The sequence below is a fragment of the Giraffa tippelskirchi genome, chromosome 7 (genome assembly GCF_054371585.1).
Source record: "Giraffa tippelskirchi isolate mGirTip1 chromosome 7, T2T-mGirTip1v1.2.pri, whole genome shotgun sequence".
Classification (NCBI taxonomy): domain Eukaryota; kingdom Metazoa; phylum Chordata; class Mammalia; order Artiodactyla; family Giraffidae; genus Giraffa; species Giraffa tippelskirchi.
Genome location: NC_137281.1, coordinates 133,514,479 through 133,534,301, shown reverse-complemented (window position 1 = coordinate 133,534,301; position 19,823 = coordinate 133,514,479). Strand labels below are relative to the sequence as shown.

Here is a 19,823-nt window from a genome sequence, read left to right as displayed (position 1 = left end):
GAGCCACAGTCAGCTCCAGGTCTTATTTTTGCTGACTGTATAGAGCTTCTCCATCTTCGGCTGCAAAGAATGTAATCAATCTGATTTCGGTACTGACCATCTGGTGATGTCCAGGTGTAGAGTCTTCTCTTGTGATACTGATGTACACATGGACCTCACCAGATGGTCAATACCAAAACCTATTCTAAGCACTCACCCAAATTGTTGCTACTGCCCCTAAAAATGGTTTCCCAGCCTCGAGTTATCTCCTGTCAGTATTCCACATCAGTACCACAATATTCGGGTTTCCCTGTGGCTCAGCTGGTAAAGAATCTGCCTGTAATGTGGGAGACCTGGGTTCGATCCCTGGGTTGGGAAGATTCCCTGGAGAAGGGAAAGGCCTCCCACTCCAGTATTCTGGCCTAGAGAATTCCATGAACTGTATATATTCCATGAGGCTGCAAAGAGTCGGACACGACCTAGTGACTTTCACTTTCAGTTTTCACTTTCACCACAATATTCTGCTGCCTCTCTACTAGCCACAGAATAAAATCTTAACCCTTACAGTCTGGCTAACAAAGCCCTCATTAACTCAGGTCCAGTCTGCTTTTCAAGCCTCATTTTAGTCACTCCCCTGGTTCTATCTACCTATAACAGATTAACACTTGCTACATTATCCAACATGCTCAACATGTATTTCTGTGACTTTGTCTTTGCTAAAAACATTCTTCCATCCTCTTTCTACTTGGTAAACTATTCATCTTTTAAGATTGTGTGTTCAGTGGTTCAAACTTTACCTCTACTTCCTAATGCTGAATTGTTTTGCTATCTATATTCCTGAAATACTTTATAAACAAATGCCCATACTACCTTCACATTAAATTATAATTTCATAATTATCTCCTCCTTTAGAATATGAACTTATTGAACACAAAGATCATACATTCTCAGCAAGTAAATAATTCACAGAGAACAATACTTGCTGAATTGAGCTGAAGTTCAGAAAATAAATTATGAGTCCATGAAGCTAGGTCCCAAACTTCATCAATATTTTCAAATGCAAAAGAACTGCTGTTTGTCCAACACAAGCAGGATCAGTAGTCGATTACTTAAAAAAGTCTGTCAAAGAGGTGAAACATATACACACACTCCTTGAACACTTTAACTTAAAGCATATGCACTAAGTGTACAGTAATTCTCTAATGTAATAACACACAGTTAAGGTACAGTTTTTAATGGGAATTCTGCTTCCTTCCTGTATAAACCGTTAAGTGTTATCTATATTGTTCAGTTTCCATTTTTTTAAGTGGACCAAGGACTTCAGAAATAGAATCCTTCTAAAGTTCTGTAATTTTTCCAGTCTTACAAACTACTTAAATTAATTACAATTAAAAAGTACAACTGGCATAGGAAGGTTTTACTACCTATGCAATCAACTTTATATATAACATGAACTGGTGAGAGAAGTACAGATGTATACTTAAAGACATCTTCTAATGGACAAGACACATTATACATTCATTATGCTTCAATCATCAGTCAGTTCATGTTATGGAAGGACTGGGAAATATTAGTTACTCCAATAAGTCAACTAAGCAGAATTTGTTTAAGAGAGTGTCAACATACTGCAACTAAAGATAGTCCTTCATGAATATACATATTAGCAGAATCATTTTCAAATTAAATGTTTTTGGGCTAGTTTCCTTATCCAGTAAAGAAAAAAATGACAGTATTGTAAGCCCTAATATTCAGACTTGCTCTTACCTGTCACCTACCTCCCACTTCTGGACACGATTTTACCTACAGGCCCTCGGGTGGTTCATACCTTCAAACTAATTAATGTCGCAGCAAAAAAACCAAAAATATAGTTTTCAAAATCATGGCTCAAAATCTTGTTCCAGAATCAAGATCCCATCTTCCCCTCTTTCTTGGTCTATCAGTTTCTTTTATCTTACCTGACTGCTTGTATTTGTGACCATGTATTCAACTTGCTCTGTGACACCTATAATCTCCTCTCCCTTCATTGCCTGACTAGACTTTTGACTAGTCACATTACCTTTAGAATAAATGTAAGCTGAGAGTCTTACTACTTGTTGTCCAACTGCCTGTCCTAAACCAAATATCTAAGTATAGCCAGATTTCTACATACCTGCACACTTGCCCATTTTTGCAGATTTGTTTTCAGTCCATCTTCTCAGTCTATATCCTAACTTTTCTACTTTTCCTTAGCACTCCCAAAACTATCATCTTTTCAGCTAAAATCTATGGGGTTGCTAAAATTACATACAAAGTACAATGAATACAATTAGAATAAAAAAGCAATGGTTCCAAGGCACTAAAAGATACCAGAAAATAGGCTAAATTATGTTCTGTACATGCTACTCACTATGATATAATAAATAAACTTAGGTATTTTAGAAAAGTTTCAATAACAGTTGAAATAACAGGTTTTGAGTTTTTCTCAGTTAATACAGAAATGAAAAGAATTAGAATACTCTATTCTTCAGAAATTTGAATTGTCTAAAAAATTTACCATATATAAATATTTTACAGAATAATAAATTTTATTATAATTCTATTTTAAGAAATAATGTGAGTATAGCTTCGCTCTCAGGTTTGAGAAAAGAATAAAAAGATAATTATTTAATTCTCTTGGTCTTGTTCTAATTTTCATAGTCTATAACTTCTGTATTATTTCCAAACCTAGATTAAGTAATAATAATTATGGCAAGTTTAATCGATGTTTAGCAATTTCAGATTTTGTAACATCTTTAAAATCTTATTTAAGAAAACAGAAATAGGACGGAACCTATGTATACTTATGGCTGATGCATGCTGATGTATGGCAGAAACCAACGCAATACTGTAAAACAATTATCCTTCAATTAAAAATAAATAAATTTTTTAAATTAAAAAAAACAGAAACAATGCTTTCTTTTGATGAAAGCTTCTTTTAGACTAATCACAAGAGAAAGAATAAGCACTAAGATTACTCTACCTTCTGATTCTACAGTAACACTGAATAACAGAATGTCACTTCAACATTCAACTACTTCATAGTATTTTCAAATTACTGCATGCACAGAATCATAAATGATGAATAAACAACTTATGGCTTTAATCACCATGAATACAGTTAATGGAAATTCTATTTTTAAAAACTGAGTATTTTTCTCATTTACTCTAATACATCATCAACATACAGATAATATACACACATATAACATTTCTTTCCAGCTATAAAGTAGTAGTACCTCTATTCATCACATTTTTCCTAAGACAAAATGTTTATTAATTAAGTATGTTCTTTAGGTACAATGGAAAGTAATTAGGTAAACATCAACTACCACAACAAAATTCGTCAGAGACTTTTATATGAGAGATTCTCTTAGGCATCTAAAAGATAAAAGTATATAGGCTAGCACACCAAAGTATAAGCATTAAATACATACCAATTTCTTCCACTTCTTCGAGGAAATCATTATATTCTCTTAGACTAGGAAAGTCTTCTTCCCTTTTATTGTATCTTTAAGAAGAAAAAAATGGACATATTATATATCACTTGCTTTTAATATTATCTAACTGGTTTGTTCTTATCTAATTCATATATGATAAATAAAAAAGAACTGCTTATGGTGTAAAACAGTTTTCTTGACACCAGGTTTGTAACTAGACCAAGACTGTTGTTTTTAAATTCTTTTGACTACAGAGAAGGAGTAGAGTGAAGAGAATGGTACAATATCTGAAACAGTCAAAAGTTTAAAGTCCTAAGACAAGGGAAAAATAAAGAAATTAGAACACTGAAGAAATGGGAAATGAGCTTAAACAAGGTCTATCATTGGAATTTTTGGTTTTTTATATTGTTTACTTCTAATAAATAGATTCACTAATTTCCGGACTGTGTGGACCACAATAAACTGTGGAAAATTCTGAAAGAGATGGGAATACCAGACCATCTGACCTGTCTCATGAGAAAACTGTATGCAGGTCAGGAAGCAACAGTTAGAACTGGACATGGAACAACAGACTGGTTCCAAATAGGAAAAGGAGTACGTCAAGGCTGTATATTGTCACCCCGCTTATTTAACTTATATGCAGAGTACATCATGAGAAACGCTGGGCTGGAAGAAGCACAAGCTGGAATCAAGATTGCCGGGAGAAATATCAATAACCTCAGATATGCAGATGACACCACCCTTATGGCAGAAAGTGAAGAAGAACTAAAGAGCCTTTTGATGAAAGTGAAAGAGGAGAGTGAAAAAGTTGGCTTAAAGCTCAACGTTCAGAAAACTAAGATCATGGCATCTGGTCCCATCATTTCATGGGAAATAGATAGGGAAACAGTGGGAACAGTGTCAGACTTTATTTTTTTGGGCTCCAAAATCACTATTAATGGTGATTGCAGCCATGAAATTAAAAGACGCTTACTCCTTGGAAGGAAGGTTATGACCAACGTAGATAGCATATTTAAAAGCAGAGACATTACTTTGCCAACAAAGGTCCGTCTAGTCAAGGTTATGGTTTTTCCAGTGGTCATGTATGGATGTGAGAGTTGGACAGCAAAGAAAGCTGAGCGCCAAAGAATTGATGCTCTTGAACTGTGTTGTTGGAGAAGACTCTTGAGAGTCCCTTGGACTGCAAGGAGATCCAACCAGTCCATCCTAAAGGAGATCAGTCCTGGGTGTTCATTGGAAGGACTGATGTTGAAGCTGAAACTCCAATACTTTGGCCACCTCATGCGAAGAGTTGACTCATTGGAAAAGACCCTAATGCTGGGAAGGATTGGGGGCAGGAGAAGGGGACGACAGAGGATGAGATGGTTGGATGGCATCACTGACTCGATGGACATGGGTTTGGGTAAACTCTGGGAGTTGGTGATGGACAGGGAGGCCTGGCGTGCTGCGATTCATGGGGTCACAAAGAGTCGGACACGACTGAGTGACTGAACTGAACTGAACTGAATTTCCAGAAAGAGGACAGCTTCCTATTTTTCATGACAGTTATAATCTAAAGAATGCTATATAAAGAAAACTTAATAACAATGTGGAACTTTTCTGGTGGCCCAATAGTTAAGACTCTGCACTCACAACGCAGGAGGCACAGATTGGATCCCTGGTTGGGGAACTAAGATCTCACATAGCAAAAAAGAAAGAAAAAAAATCTATAAATAATGTAATGTGCCTGTGAAAAATTAGAAAATCAGAGGTCTTAATGATAAACGATAAGAATCTTAGAGAACCTACCTATGGCTGATTTATGTTGATATATGGCAGAAACCAACACAACATTATAAAGCAACTATCCTCCAGTTATAAATAAATAAATTTAAAAAAAAAAAGGATCTAAGAGAGACTATCTCCAAGAAGTAATCCAAAAAATAAAAGAGCAGCTTGGATTATTGTTAAAGTACCCAGAAAGATGCTGCTAAAACACTGGTGAACAAAGTTGAAATGTAGACCACCTAGATAGACAGATATTAATTCTAACCATAACAAAAAGTAAAAAATTAAATCATAAGAGAAAAAGAACACTAGAAATATTTATGTACCCATACACACAGAGACTGATGTATCAAAATAAACTGTAGCTAACCCTAATTTTCTCTAATAGCTTTCAATAACAAATGTTACCTCCTCAGGCCTTACCTAACATCACTGACTCACAACAATATTTAGTCCCTAACTTCACAACATTTTTCCCAATTTATAATCACATATTAGTTTTGTTTGCCTATTTTAATGCTATCCACGCTACTATACTGTAAGCATTACAAGAGCAAGGTATGTAGCTATTACACTCATTTCATACGTGTGTGTGTATGTGTGTGCATGCATGCATACTCAGTCACTCAATCATGTCCGACTCTTTGCAACTCAATGGACTGTAGCCTGCCAGGCACCTCTGTCCATGGAGTTTTCCAGACAAGAATACTGCAGTGAGTTTCCAGGGGATCTTCCCGACCCAGGGATCGAGCCCATGTCTCTTATGTCTCCTGTACTGGCAGGCAGATTCTTTACCGCTACACCACCTGGGAAGCCATTTCGTACTTAAGGCCTAATATGTATAACACTGTTTGCACAAAGTAGGTTCTCAATATGTATTTACTAATTAAATTAAAGAATAAATAAAGCAAATAAATTGTGAAGCCATAAATTCAGAAGATTTACTCTTTGGGAGTTCCCTGCTGGCCTAGCAGTTAGGATTCTAGGCTTTCACTGCTGTGGCCCAGGTTCATTCCCTGGTCAAGAACTGAGTTCTGCAAGCCACACAGAGCAGCTAAAAGTAAAAAATAGTTATTTTTCAATAAAAAAGATTTCCCTCTTCTCTAACAAAGGTTAGATAATACTACTGAGTTCTCGAAGAACTTAATAAATTTTTAACATTGAACAAATACATAGATCAATTTATACTTACTCACTTGCCAAACTGTTCACATTTCTAAAAGTAAATAATTACATCAATTATAGAAATAACTGTCAAAATCTTTGTGAACTGAATCATTCAAGCATTAATACTTACATCTTTAGCACTTTTTTCCGAATCTCAACTTCCTTGTCAACAGTAGGATCTTCAAAGAGCTGTACCCTGAAGTTGCTCTTTCGAAGTGGAGTGCCACACTCAGGACAGTTTCCAGCTCCTCTCACAAAGAGTAAATCCACACAACTTTCACACCTGTAAGGAGAAAAATACAACATAACTTTTAAGCTAGTATTCAAATCGGCGATAAGTCTGTATACAGTTTGCCTTTTTTCAGTTTTTGTGTTTGTTTGAGGTTGGGAGAGGAGGCACAGGAAAATTAATCATTACTACCTAAAATTTTTATTAAAAACCTTTAGGAAAAAAGTTCATTTTCATTTAGAGCCTACTTCAGACATAGGTGGTCCAAGGTTCACCAGTATAATTTTACAAATGAAAGAAATATACAAATTTTTGAAAATTGATTTAGGATCTAGGAGGATTCAGATACAGGATAGGGAGAACTCAAAGAAGTATATAAAAGAGCAGTCTAGGATCAAGTCCACTCTCAGACCAGTATCACCCTCAGACCTGGCAGGGACCTGCACTTTAGAGAACCCTGCATACCATAATCACTAAAATAAAGACCTTTCCCCTACTTTCAGCCTTGTAAGGAAGTTCTTTAAAGTTCAGTAAGCAATTGAGTCAGTGGAAGTTACTCAAAAGGGAGAGAGGTGCTGGCTGAAGGAGGCCCCTCAGGCCAGAGGGTAAAGAACTGAGACTGACTCCGTATATGTGGACAAAGGAGAAAAATCACCACAGCTTCTGCCTTGAAAAAGCTCAGAAAGAGTGGCTACTTATAAAATCTTTAATCAGTTAAAGGTGGCTGCCCTAAATCCACCAAAGTGATTACCCAGGCAAGCCAAGTCTCCCAATACCTGCATCCCTTCTTTCCTCTCTTCTTGGCTAGTACAATTTGGGGAAGAGCTTAGGACTTCTTAGAAGTACTGTTTGAAAAGAAAAGAGTTGCCAAAGTTAACTCTCTGTAGGAGATTCCTAGGGGAACTGACAGTGTTAGTTCATACATTGTTTTAGAGGGGTCCAGGCACCACCCAATCATCCCTGCCCAGCCTGATCAGATCCATCCTACTAATCAGATTAACAAGTGAAAAGCTGACCAGGAAAAAGCAGCCTCTTCAGCCTGTGGGCCTTAAAGATACAGGCTCCTGGGAACTCAGGATGCAGTGTTGTAACTAAGGCTGCACTAAAGAGGTACTTGATTTATAACTTTTAAACATTTAAACATACTGGTATGTAGTCCTCTAGCTGTAATACTGCCCAACACAGTATATAAGGGCCACACCAACCCTAATCATTCCTTTCTTAGCATTATTTGAAGTTATTTATTTCTTTATGTGTAACCCCCACTAGCGGAGAAGGCAATGGCACCCCACTCCAGTACTCTTGCCTGGAAAATCCCATGGACAGAAGAGCATGGTAGGCTGCAGTCCATGGGGTCGCAAAGAGTCGGACATGACTGAGCGACTTCACTTTCACTTTTCACTTTCATGCACTGGAGAAGGAAATGGCAACCCACTCCAGTGTTCTTGCCTGGAGAATCCCAGGGACGGGAGAGCCTGGTGGGCTGCCATCTATGGGGTCGCACAGAGTCGGACACGACTGAAGCGACTTAGCAGCAGCAGCAGCAACCCCCACTAGAATGGAAGGCAGGAATTTGACCTATCTTGTTCTACATCACCAAAAATATACATATATAACAGAAGGAAAAAGACAAATTCTAATAAGTAAGGGAGAGGTTGATTTCTTCCAAATACATAGTTCACTAATGGAAAGAATGATACAGAGAAACAAGAATATTTAAGGTTGGTTATTAGTAAAACATTAACATTGACCTTGGCATGCCTCTATATTAAAATGGGGACAGGGAGAGAATCATCGAAAAATAGAGCCAAAAATTCCCTAAGAGGGAGAACAGAGATCACAGTCATCATTATTCAAGATCAACAAAACCCCAGAAAATTCACTTGGGATTGGGAAAACTGGGAGTGGTACATTTCTCCTAATCTCTGTGGTTGGAGCAAATTAAATCCAACTAGAGAAGCTGAAACTGAGCACACTTTAGACTGCAGTCCCTATACATACCCTAATTTTGTCTTGAACCACTGTTATGAAACCCTTCATCAAATCCTCTGGGGTTGGGACACATGGCTTTTTAAGGTAGGAGTTCATGTGTCTCCCTTTGCCTGGCAAAGTAATAAAGCTACCCTTTTTTACTTCAAACAAAAAAGAAAAGAAAATGAGCACATTATATAACCACACTGACTAAAGATGTTTATAGGCAAGAAGCTATCTGAAATAATCAAAATCATTGAGCCATTATATAGAATTCAATATTTCATATAGTATTTCAAGGTCTTGGAGAGTAGACCCATTCAATAATTCAGTTAACAAGGTAATAAAAACACTTCAATATTTCTGAAAGTCATATTGTAATCTCAGACATATTATTTGTTACCACAGTTAGTTCTACATCTCCAATTCTAATCTACATCATAAGGATTCCAATCTAAATCTTAAGGATTTCAATAGCATTACAGATATTTTAAAGTATCTAATTTACATACAACTTTTCCCTTGCTGATTTTAATTGTTAAAAGAACAAATAATTATTTTTTTTTAAAGTTCAAATATAGAAGTATGTAGAGAAAAACTCAAAGTGCTACTTCCTTCTGTTCTACATCTTACTTCTTACATGTTACATACAACTGTCAAATTCGGCATTTATGTGGCCAGATATTTTTCTACATGGTTACAAAATACGTATGTTCAAATTATATACATGAAAACTAACCTTATAAAAAAAGAAAAAAAAAAACAGAAGAAAACATCCCTAATTGCTAGTTCACTTCATCTGGCAACACAGCAACCAAAAGACAGTTATGTGGGCAATCTTTTGCCTCCAAGAGTGCTAGGAACTTTTTCAAACAAAATCTTGTATTCTGCAGAACATAGGAAAATTTGCTGAAAAAGCCTAAATCCTTGGTTATTACCCATTCCCAAAGATGTTTTTATGGTTTTCTTTTGTTTTTTAAAAACCAGAATGGTGCCTGCCCTCTTTCCTCTCTGAACAACTTATTTTTAGATTCTTTTTTCTATCAAGAATATTTAACTGCTTATATTCCTCTATCAAGATTTTCAATCAACTTGTTTCTTTACTTTTTCAAGAGCAAACAAGTCAATTAAAAATCTTGACAAAGACTAGATACAAAAAACCTATAGCTAACATTGTACTTAATGGTTGAGAAACTAGAAATTTTCCAACTAAAATCAAATACAAAGCAAGACTATGTCCTCTCAATACTCCTTTTCAACACGACACTAGAAGTCTATGCTAATGTAGTAAGACAAGAAAAGGAAATAATGGACAGATGGATTGGAAAGAAAAACAGAGAGCTCTCTTTGCATACAGATGACATGATTGTATATACAGAAAACCCAAAAGAATCAACCAAAAAAAACCTCTTAGAACTAATAAGCCGTTATAATTATAGCAAGGTTGCAGAATACAATATACAAAAGTTTATTGCTTTCCTATATACCCCACCAATGAACAAGTGCAATCTGAAATTAAGAACAGTATCATTTGTGTTCCAGTTCCAGTTCAGTCACTCAGTCGTGTGCAGCTCTTTGCGACCCCATGAACCACAGCATGCCAGGCCTCCCTGTCCATCACCAACTCCCTAAGTTTACCCAAACTCATGCCCATTGAGTCAGTAATACCATCCAATCATCTCATCCTCTGTGGTCCCCTTCTCCTCCTGCCCTCAATCTTTCCCAGCATCAGGGTCTTTCCAAATGAGTCAGCTCTTCGCATCAGGTGGCCAAAATATTGGAGTTTCAGCTTCAGCATCAGCCCTTACAATAAACACCCAGGACTGATCTCCTTTGGGTGGACTGGTTGGATCTCCTTGCAGTCCAAGGGACTCTCAAGAGTCTTCTCCAACACCACAGTTCAAAAGCATCAACTATTTGGAGCTCAGCTTTCTTTACAGTCCAACTCTCATATCCATACATGACCACTGGAAAAACCATAGCCTTGACTAGATGGACCCTTGTTGACAAAGTAATGTCTCTGCTTTTTAATATGCTGTCTAGGTTGGTCATAACTTTCCTTTCAAGGAGTAAGCGTCTTTTAATTTCATGGCTGCAATCACCATCTGCAGTGATTTTGGAGCCCCAAAAAATAAAGTCCGACACTGTTCCCACTGTTTCCCCATCTATTTGCCATGAAGTGATGGGACCAGATCCCATGATCTTAGTTTTCTGAATGCTGAGCTTTAAGCCAATTTTTTCATTCTCCTCTTTCACTTTCATCAAGAGGCTCTTTAGTTCTTCACTTTCTGCCATAAGGATGGTGTCATCTGCATATCTGAGGTTATTGATATTTCTCCTGGCAATCTTGATTCCAGCTTGTGCTTCATCCAGCCCAGCCTTTCTCACGATGTACTCTGCATATAAGTTAAATAAGCAGGGTGACAATATAAAGCCTTGACCAGTCTGTTTGGAACCAGTCTGTTGTTCCATATCCAGTTCTAACTGCTGCTTCCTGACCTGCATACAGGTTTCTCAAGAGGCAGGTCAGGTGGTCTGGTATTCCCATCTCTTGAAGAATTGTCCAGTTTATTGTGATCCACACAGTCAAAGGCTTTGGCATAGTCAATAAAGCAGAAATAGATGTTTTTCTGGAACTCTCTTGCTTTTTCGATGATCCAGCGGATGCTGGCAATTTGATCTTTGGTTCCTCTGCCTTTTCTAAAACCAGCTTGAACATCTGGAAGTTCACGGTTCACATATTGCTAAAGCCTGGCTTGGAGAATTTTGAGCATAACTTTACTAGCGTGTGACATGAGTGCAACTGTGTGGTAGTTTGAGCATTCTTTGGCATTGCCTTTCTTTGGGATTGGAATGAAAACTGACCTTTTCCAGTCCCGTGGCCACTGCTGAGTTTTCCAAATTTGCTGACATATTGAGTACAGCATTTTCACAGCATCATCTTTTAGGATTTGAAATAGCTCAACTAGCATTCCATCACCTCCACTAGCTTTGTTCATAGTGATGCTTCCTAAGGCCTGCTTGACTTCACATTCCAGGATGTCTGGCTCTAGCTGAGTGTGAGTGATCACCCCATTGTGATTATCTGGGTCATGAAGATCTTTTCTGTATAGTTCTTCTGTGTATTCTTGCCACCTCTTAATATCTTCTGCTTCTGTTAGGTCCATACCATTTTCTGTCCTTTATCAAGCCCATCTTTGCATGAAATGTTCCCTTGGTACCTCTAATTTTCTTAAAGAGATCTCTAGTCTTTCCCATTCTATTGTTTTCCTCTATTTCTTTGCATTGATTTGCATTGATTTCTTTGCATTGATTGCATCCACATGGAAAAAAAAAAAATCTATACATGAACTTTACACCCTTAAAAAATTAACTCCAAACTTAACTCACAGGCCTAAATGAAAATGCAAAACTATAAAACTCCTAGAGTATAACACAGGATAAAAGCTATATGCGTTTGGGTATGGTGATGACTTTATTGAAACAACACCAAAGGCGTGATCCATGAAAGATATAACTGATTAGCTAGATTCTTTTTTAAAAAAGTTACAACTTCTGCTCTGCTAAAGACAATGTCAAGAGAGAAAAAATAAAAATAAAAAACACCCGATAAAGGACTGTTACCTAAAATACATGGGGGAAAAAAACTCTTAAAAAAGTGGACCAAAAACCTTAACAGACAACTCACCAAAGAAGATACAGAAGATACAGGCATACCTCATTTTATTGAGCTCTGCTTTATTTCACTTTGCAGATACTGTGCTTTTTACAAATTGAAGCTTTGTGGCAACTCTGCACTGTCAGATGATAGCTAACATTTTTTAGTAATAGAGTATTATTTAATTAGGGTATGTACTATTTTAGACATAATGCTACTGTGCACTTAACAGACTACAATGCAGTGTAAACATAACTTTTATATGCATATTGGGAAACCAAAAAATTATCGTGACTCATTTTATTTCAATATTCACTTCACTGTAGTGGTCTGGAACTGAACCCACAATATTTCCAAGGTATGTCTATATACAGATGGCAAATAACACATGAAAAGATATTTCCCATGACATGGCATAAAAGAAATGCAAATTAAAACAACAATGAAATATACACTGACACCTATTATTATAAAACAGCCACAATGCAATATTCTGACAACACCAAATGTTGACAAACATGTGGTGGAACAGGAACTCTCATACACTGCTGGTGGGAATGCAAAATGGTACAGTCCTTTGGAAGAGAGTTTGATGGTTACTTATGAAACAAAGCATGCTCTAACCATACAGTTCAGCCATTATACTCCATAGTATTTAATCAAAGAACTTGAAAATTACATTCACACAAACACCTGCACAGATGTTTATAGAATCTTTGTTCATAATTGCCACAACTGGGACACAACAAAGATGTCCTTCAATAGATAAATGGATACATAACTGTGATATATCCAGACAACAGAATATTATTCAGCACTAAAAACAAATGAACTACGAAGCTATGAAAAGACATGAGAGAAACTTAAAAGTATATTACTAAAGGAAAGAAATCAATTAGAAAAGCCTACATAGATTCCACCTACAAGACATCTTAGAAAAGGCAAAATTATGGAGACAATACACTTGATTGTAGCCAAAAGGCTGAAAAGCAATTACGGAGACAATCAAAACAACATGGGTTGTGGTGGAGGAGACATAGTAATTTTAGAGCAGGGAAAATACTTTATGATATTATAATGATGAACATATGCCATTATACTTTTGTCCAAGCCCACAGAATGTACAACACCAAGAGTGAATCCTAAGTAAACTAGGGACTTTGAGTGATAATGATGTGTCAATAGAGGTTCATCCTTGGTTTAAAAAAAAAAAAAAAGGACAACTCTGATGAGTGATATTGATAATGGGTATCTGAGAAATCTCTGTACCTCCCTCTCAATTTTGTTGTAAATTTAAAATTGCTCCTAAAAGTATAAAAAAAAAAATGTCATTTTATTTTTGTTTTTAAAAGAAAAGTATTATCAATGTTTGCTCAATGTCTATTGACATTTCATTTAGTCATTTTCAGTTCAGTCACTCAGTCATGTCCAACTCTTTGCAACCCCATGGACTGCAGCACACCAGGCTTCCCTGTCCATCACCAACTCCCAGAGCTTGCTCAAATCATATCCATCAAGTCGGTGATGTCAACCAACCATCTTATCCTCTTCTCCTTCAGTCACTTAAGTAGTGTCCAACTCTGTGACCCCATGAAGCCCACCAAGCTCCTCTGTCCATGGGATTTCCCAGGCAAGAATACTGGAGTAGTATTTCCTTCTCCATTAAATTTTCCATATCACTTATGATTACAAACTTTATATATAGTACAGATTTTTCCCTAATACTTTAATTCCATCAAGAATTTTAACCATGGGAATTTCCTGATGGTCCAGTGGTTAGGACTCCATTCTTACACTGCCAAGGGCCCAGGTTTGATTCCTAGTCAGGGAACTAAGATCCCACAAACCATACACATAACAAAGAGGAAAAAAAAGAATATTATAATCTATCATATTATATTTAGGGATGTGATATAGAAGGTTCTATGACAAATGGAATTAGCAATACAAGGTATAAAAAGACCTCGATTCCCCAGGATCTCTTCAAAAGTTTATATAATTATGTATAATTTAATATATTATAAACTCTAAAAGTTTATAGCAATTTTGCCCCAAAAATATATTTTTTCAGCATTTGAGAAAATTCGTTCAATGCTTTTAAAAGCACATATTTTTAAACATATATACATACAAACACATAAATGTATGCACAAAAATATACACAGGTATACTTAGGAAGAGAGGGTCCTTTAGAGCAGTGGTCCCCAACCCTTTTGGCACCAGGGACCAGCTTCATGGAAGACAATTTTCCGTGGACAAAGGGGAGAGGGGAATGGTTTTGAGATGATTCAAGAACATTACATCTATTGTGTATTTTATTTCTATTATTTATCTTTATTTTTATTACATTGTGATATATGATGAAATAATTATACAACTCACCATAATGTAGAATCAGATCATCAGGCATTAGATTCTCATAAGGAGTATGCAACCTAGATTCCTCACATGCACAGTTCACAGTAGGGTTCACACTCCTATTAATGTAATAATCTAATGCTGTGGGTGATCTGACAGGATGGGGAGCTCAGGTGGTAATGTGAGTGAGAGGGAGCGGCTGTAAACATAGATGAAGCTTCACTAGCTCACCCATCACTCATTTCCTGCTGTGTGGCCCAGCTCCTAACAAGCCAAGGCTTAAAGTTTAACAGAGTTCTTACAGTGTTCCCTATGGGACATTTTCAGCTCCAAAAACAATGATCTCTAATCCACAAAACCTAAAGTTACATGGATGCAAAGCACAAATTCCCCAAGTAATGACTGGGTGTAACACTAAGTGAAGCCACTCCCACTTCCACCCCTTGGTTCTAGGATTGATGTATTTTACCTACTGTTGTTTAGTGGCTAAGTCCTGTCTGACTCTTAGTGACCCCATGGACTGTAGCCAGCCAGGTTTCTCTGTTCATGGAACATCCCAGGCAAGAATACTGGAGTGGTCTGCCATTTCCTTCTCCAGGGATTTTCGCAACCTAGGAATTGAACCCATGTCCTCTGCATTGGCAGGTGGACTCTTTACCACTGAGCCACCAGATAAGCCCATTTTACCTAATTACCCATATTACCTATATTGGTAATATCAATATTACCCATATTATCAATTTACCTAAAAATTGATGTATTTTACCTACTGTTGTTCAGTCGCTCAGTTGTGTCCGACTCTTTGCGACCCCATGAACCACAGCATGCCAGGCCTCCCTGTCTATCACCAACTCCCGGAGTTTACCCAAACTCATGTCCATTGAGTCGGTGATGCCATCCAACCATCTCATCCTCTGTCGTTTTCTTCTTCTCCTGCCTTCAATCTTTCCCAGCATCAGGATCTTTTCAAATGAGTCAGCTCTTCGTATGAAGTAACCAAAATATTGGAGATCCAGGTTCAACATCAGTCCTTCTAATGAACACCCAGGACTGATTTCCTTTAGGATGGACTGGTTGGATCTCCTTGCAGTCCAAGGGACTCTCGAGAGTCTTCTCCAACACCACAGTTCAAATGCATCAATTCTTCGGCACTCAGCTTTCTTTATAGTCCAACTCTCACATCCATACATGACCACTAGAAAAACCATAGCCTTGACTAGACGGACCTTTGTTGACAAAGTAATGTCTCTGCTTTTTAATATGCTGTCTAGGTTGGTCATAACTTTCCTTTCAAGGAGTAAGCGTCTTTTAATTTCATGGCTGCAATCACCATCTGCAGTGATTTTAGAGCCCAAAAAAATAAAGTCAGCCACTGTTTCCCCATCTATTTGCCATGAAGTGATGGGACCAGATGCCATGATCTTAGTTTTCTATGTTGATCTATTAGGGATTCTCAAAATAACCATATAAATATTTATGGTACAGAAAGCATCCTGGAGGATTGGTACCCACCCTTCTAGAGTATCACCTCCAATCCAGCATCTTAGTTGCATGTATGAGCCCATTATGAGCTTCCCTGGTGGCTCAGAGGGTAAAGCATCTGCCTGCAATGTGGGAGCGGAGAAGGCAATGGCAACCCAGTCCAGTACTCTTGCCTGGAAAATCCCATGGAAGGAGGAGCCTGGTAGGCTGCAGTCCATGGGGTTGCAAAGAGTCGGACATGACTGAGCGACTTCACTTTCACTTTTCATTTTCATGCATTGGAGAAGGAAATGGCAACCCACTCCAGTGCTCTTGCCTGGAGAATCCCAGAGACGGGGGAGCCTGGTGGGCTGCCATCTATGGGGTTGCACAGAGTCGGACACGACTGAAGCGACTGCAGCAGCAGCAGCAATGCGGGAGACCTGAATTTGATCCCTGGGTCGGGAAGATCCCCTGGAGAAGGCAATGGCAACCCACTCCAGTATTCTTGCCTGGAGAATCCCATGGATGGTGAAGACTGGTAGCCTACAGTCGATGGGGTCGCAAAGAGTTGGACACGACTGAGCAACTTCACTCACTCACTCACCAATCTAGAGTACAAGTGGAGCAGTTAGTGTTAAGATCAATGATTGCATGAACTTTCATGAAAACGTCACACATCTTTTCCAAGAGTGGGACTCTTGGTAAAAGAAAATGTTGCTCAAGATATCATACTGGTAAATTCAACATTGTGTTAAGTGTTCAGATAGCGGTGCTGGCCACAGCTTTAGGAGCATGAAAAGCACACCTCTATTCAGAATGTTGCTTCCCTTGTGGCTCAGCTGGTAAAGAATCCGCCTGCAATGTGGGAGACCTGGGTTTGATCTCTGGCTTGGTTAGATCCCCTGGAGAAGAGAACGGCTACCCACTCCAGTATTCTAGCCTGGAGAATTCCAAGGACTGTATAGTCCACGGGGTCTCAAACAGTTGGACACGACGATTAACTTTCACTACTACATTTAGAATGTTTGTTAACCCCAAACTAAACGAATTGCTCTCCCTCCCAGGATAAGGAAAGGTAGTTTTAGAGGCTGATGCTTGACATTTCACACTATGATAGCCTTTACCCCACTGGTCAAGGAATCAATTTGGAAGTTCTAGCAAATAACATGTATGCCTATTTCAATTATACATCTGAAACTGAAGAAATGACTACTAGATGAGAACAGAGACCCACTGTGAACTGAACCTGAGTCAGTGAAAGTGAATGTCGCTCAGTCGTGTCCAACTCTTTGAGACCCCATGGACTATACAGTCCATGGAATTCTCCAGGCCAGAATACTGGAGAAGGTTGCCATTTCCTCCTCCAGGAGATCTTCCTGACTTAGGATCGAACCTGCGTCTCTTATGTCTCCTGCAATGGCAGGTAGGTTCTTTACCACTAGCACCACCTAAGAAGCCCTCTCCATTCAGATGACCTTCACTAAGTACCATCACTCTGTCCTCTGACTCCACAAAGACCTTCCTACTGACACGACTACTCTTCCCTATTCATCACCTCCTCAAGGTCCTGAATTACACAAGCTTAGATTTCATCATCTAGTATTATAAGCAATCTTTTGTAAATACACTTAATTCACTTGCCCCCTTCTCCTCTATTTTACTCATCCATTTGTGTTTAAACCCATCTATCCACCAGTCCATGCCTATAACTGAGCTGGCTGAATTTTGCTGGAGAAACCGTCATCCTTACAGACTGAATTCACTCTAAAGTTATTACCACAGATTTCGATAAGCCCTCAACACTTCCAGACATTCCTTCTACACTTTCTAAGTAAATTCATTTTCCCAAACTGAGAGAACTATTTCATACTTTCTCTCCTCAGACTTCCAACACTTCCTATTCTCACCTCATTCATAGCTGGTATCTTGGCCTCATACTATATTAATACGGGATGTGGTCAGACAAAAATCATCTCATTTCTAAACACTAATTCTATCAACTCAATTGCTTCTATATAATCTTTATGCACTACCTGCATGCCTTTAAAGTGAAAAAAAGTATTCTTGCTCTTATCTAGGGCCAGCCTCTTCCCTCGTCTTGTGCCTCCAACTCATTCCCAATCTCTACTCAAGTACTTTCATTCTGCAATTTTTCCCTTATTCTCCTGCATTATGAACTTATACCTCTCCTGAATCACTTCTATTGGAATACAAACACATCTTAGTACCAACAACCATTTTAAAACACACACACACATTTTACTTTACATTTGTTTCCAGTTACCACTGAATTTCTCTGCTCCCACTCACAGCAAAGTTCCTGAAGCAAGAGTTGTCTAGAATTCTGTCTTCACTGCCTCACCTCTCATTCTCTAACTCATTCCAATTCATCTTTTACTCCTGACTTTACACTGAAATATTTCTCAAGAATCTCACCAATGTCCTCATTCTTGCCAGAGCCAATAATTAACAGAGAATTCTCTGCCCGTAACCTACACTACCTCTTAGCAACATTAACACAACTGACCACTTCCTCCACCTGGAACATTATATTCTCTAGGCTTCGGTGACCTCACACTTATCTGATTTTCCTCTTGCCTACCTGCTCTTTTTCCATTTGTTTTGCTGGTTCCTTGTCCTCTACAAGACATCTAAAAGTGCCCAAAGTTATGTCCTGGGCACTCTTTTCCATAACTGATCACATATATACAAACTGGCTTTAACTATGACTCTCAGAACTAGACTACAGCCCTGATCTCATTCTTAAGCTCCAGACACCAGTTCTACTATCTAATCAACAACCATTCGGACATCTAGAGTTATCTCAAAAGTAACAGTGTAAAACAGAATTCTTGTTTCTTTCACCCTGCTCTACCTGCTTCTCCTACAACTATTACTACTTCAATAAATGTCACCACCACCCAACCAGTTGCTCAATCGAAAAACCTTCATTTCTCTCTTCGTAATTCCTCATGTTTAATTGATTTCAAGACCAAGTGACTCCACACAAAAAATACACACTAAAATACATTCACTTTTTGTCATCCCCATTGCTACAAGCCACTGTCACTTACAGTATGAAGTAATGCTACAGATTCCCAATCGCTCTCCTTGATTCTACTATGGCCCCCAACCCACACTCATCACCTTCCCCCAAATTCATTCTCTATAGAATTAAATTAGAAATTAGCTTTAAATTAGAATTTAGCTCATTTCACTCACTTCTTCATGATGTTAAAGAGCATAAAATAAATGTGTTACTAGAGCCCTGAAGACCCTTCATGATCTGACCTCAACCTAAATCTCCAGTTTCATGTCCTACCAATTTAAAACCCATCTTCTTTCTGTCCTTTCAAAATGCAAAGTCATTCAAGTTTCAAGGCCAGAAACACTCTTCCCCCCAATTTTCCTATGGATGTCTCTTCTCAGCATTCAAGTCTCAAAAAAAAAAGTCTCAACACCAATTGTCATGTGTTCACAACGATTCTTACTGAAAAATTGTCCCTACACTTCTCCAGGACTAGCCCTTCATTTGTGCCATAATATAATCAAAATTCTTATTAGAAACTGACCTCTCCCATCTTTTGAAAGATCTTATCCAATAATATCTCCTCTTTAGAGATGTTTTCTTACGGTTTCCCTGGTGATCCAGTGGTTAAGAATCCACCTGCCAATGCCAAGGGACACGGGTTCCATCCCTGCTCCGGGAAGATGCCACATGCCATGGAGCAACTAGGCCCCTGCACCACAACTACTGAGTCCACACTTGAGCCCG

The 19,823-nt window shown here is 38.1% G+C and overlaps 1 protein-coding gene across 3 annotated transcripts in view; it reads right to left on the bottom strand.

Moving 5' to 3' along the window:
- Window positions 1-19,823, bottom strand: part of MNAT1 (MNAT1 component of CDK activating kinase) — a 212,771-nt gene that overhangs the window by 159,273 nt on the left and 33,675 nt on the right. For all 3 annotated transcript variants that reach the window (XR_014059389.1, XM_081509798.1, XM_081509799.1), the window contains exons 2-3: window positions 6,499-6,651; window positions 3,432-3,505 (exon numbers count right to left, since the gene is read on the bottom strand). Coding sequence is in view for 2 of the 3 variants with exons in the window: in XM_081509798.1 (XP_081365924.1) it covers window positions 3,432-3,505; window positions 6,499-6,651 (227 nt within the window). In the remaining variant the exon portion in view is untranslated. The remainder of the gene's footprint in view (window positions 1-3,431; window positions 3,506-6,498; window positions 6,652-19,823) is intronic.